This window comes from Mesitornis unicolor, unplaced genomic scaffold (genome assembly GCF_000695765.1).
Source record: "Mesitornis unicolor isolate BGI_N332 unplaced genomic scaffold, ASM69576v1 scaffold28389, whole genome shotgun sequence".
Lineage (NCBI taxonomy): Eukaryota > Metazoa > Chordata > Aves > Mesitornithiformes > Mesitornithidae > Mesitornis > Mesitornis unicolor.
Genome location: NW_010209761.1, coordinates 2,517 through 4,997, shown reverse-complemented (window position 1 = coordinate 4,997; position 2,481 = coordinate 2,517). Strand labels below are relative to the sequence as shown.

General features: G+C 41.4%; 1 protein-coding gene across 1 annotated transcript in view; it reads right to left on the bottom strand.

The window, feature by feature from the left end:
- Positions 1-2,481, bottom strand: part of LOC104547326 (ATP-binding cassette sub-family C member 8-like) — a gene marked incomplete at both ends in the record, with an annotated part of 60,467 nt that overhangs the window by 56,364 nt on the left and 1,622 nt on the right. The window contains one exon of the mRNA XM_010192960.1: positions 1,150-1,271. Coding sequence (XP_010191262.1) covers positions 1,150-1,271 — 122 coding nt within the window. The remainder of the gene's footprint in view (positions 1-1,149; positions 1,272-2,481) is intronic.

Here is a 2,481-nt window from a genome sequence, read left to right as displayed (position 1 = left end):
CAAGATGTAAGATCTGGTGTTGTGAGAAGGCATTAAATAGACTGTGCTGATTTATTAAAAAAATAACTGAATGACCCCACTTAGTCATAAAAGACAAAAAACATGCTACTTACAAAAGGGTGCAAGAAGAAAAGCAGTCCCAAATGAGAAGACATAAACGTTGCCACGCCTGGACAGAAGTCTGAAGTTTGTGAAGATGAGTACCATTATTCTTTTTTCTTTCTTTTTTTTTTTTTTAATAGGAGTTACAGGCTCCTTCTGCAGAAGGGGATGCTCACTTACCACAACATACAGTTCAAAATAATCTTCACTATTTGAAAGCTTTCTCAAACCCAGCTGTCACTGACTTTTTGCCACCTGACAAACACTAGAACAGAACTCTGATACACAGAACTACAATGACACAAGACAAACCTTAGCATGAGCCATTAATACAGAAAACCAGCTCAAGTGAAATCTGATGAGCCAGGACCACCAGAGAAATAACAGCTAACAGGATGTAAACACTCATGTAGTCTGCAATCTACTTAAACAGTAGAAAACACGTCACCAGCTGCATGGCTGTCAGCAGTAAGGGATTTTCTGCAGCTAGCTACTGTATATTTACAATCGTGCAGAAAATATACAGAAGGTACTTCTTATACATAGCATTTTCCCACTCAAAAGGTCTTAAAGCAGGTTACGAAAGGAGTTTTAGGAAAAGGAAGCAAGAATATGCAGGCAAAGTAAAATATCTGGGGTCATAGTGAAAGTCAGTGATGTCATTCATCTCCTTTGACTCCCACACACACAAAGATGGTTTCCACCTTCTATGAGGCTTAAACGCAACATGCTGACAAGCAGAGGGGTTTGGATAGCTTTTACAGTTAAGAATTTGATCTGCTACTTTTCCCACAAATCCAGTTTCTCCCAGAGAAGCCTTTGGCCCATTGGACCCCAGAGAACACTGTAAGAACTTAAAGGCACAGAAAACAATGAACTAGTTCAGGAAAACTCAAAACTGAGCCTGGTAAAGGCAATCAGCAGACCAAAATGTAGGTGCAGCTCATCTCTACAAGCTAGCACCAAGACTGCAATGACCTGCAACAGAACAAACAGACACACAGCCCCACAGTCAAACTTCCCAGTCCTGTGAGCTGTGAGACGTACCAATTAACAGCTTCGGGAAATTGGATGTTTCGATATTATGGTAGTAGACAACCGATGTGATGGCTGCCAAGAATGCCATCCCAGCCGGCATGTACAGGTGCAGATGGCGCGATTCTGAAACCCTTAAAAAGAAAAAAGTGAACATTAAAATCAAACCCTCTTAGCTATTTAAATGTTTCCCTTTTAATTTAGGAATTGTATCCTGTACTCAGCCCTGATGTAGGATTTTCTAGAGTGAGATACAGGTGTAAAGCTCTCAGATTTTCAATTGGATTTATGCTCCTAAATCACATAGTGGGATTTCAAATTCCTCCTCTGTGCTGAAAATGAGATGTATGTACTCTTATTTCCTACTGAAATTCATCGGAAGGTTGTTTAAATTAGGATAAGCAGCTCAGCTCCAAAATGAGAAAAGTTAATTTAAGCTAAACTAGTTTGGGAGCTGTCCATCAAAATATGTAGATGAGACCAACTGACAGCACAATTTAGCATTTTCCACAGAAACCCTTTGTGGAAATGTTTCATTTTCTTTTTCAGTTTGGGAGAAAGACCAGCACCATGACATGGGAATTATTTACAGCAAGTTCGGTTTTCAGTGACTGCAAAACAAGAAACAAAACCTACAACAGAATCGCATATCCTTAAGTTTCATCCTATATAGCAAAACGCTCCTGACACTTTGCTTCAGGTAGCAGTGGAGGGGGTCCTGGCAACTACAGTCCTTTGGGAATATGGGAATTAATGGACAATGCTGTTGGTTTCTGTGGGGGGGTAGAATCCTGCTCCCCTCCTTCTTTCAACCTACTTGCCATCTTCTCCTCCTCCCCTTTTCTTTCTTTCACAAAAGTAATGAAGTGTCCTCTGCTGTCAGAAGGTACAAATCTGTCTCCCAGCCAACTCTGGGAGAAGAGGCACCAAGGGGAAGTCTTCAGGGCACAGACACTCAGGGAAATTCACATCTTGTCCTCTGAAACTCATGGAAAATAATTCCGCATCTCTGGATTTGTTCTTGCTGCAGTAAAAGCTACCTTTGCATAGTCTGCAAACACAAAAGTGGCGGTACTGTCAGGGAGCTGGAGATGATCAGAGGACATCACATGCCTGAGAGAAGAACATCCCAAATGCCTAACAGATCTGTAGGAGCTCAGGAGGACCACTTCCTACATCCATATTGGGAAAGGAAAGCCCTCTCTCACAAGGACATTATGGTGAACTTGGCAGAGCTGTCTGAAGCCATGCTGAAAACCTGTGACATGACCACTTAACTCTTCTTGTTGACAAGGAGTTGTAAGTGTATACAGCAAAATGAGAAAAGATTCTGCAGTCTCTGAA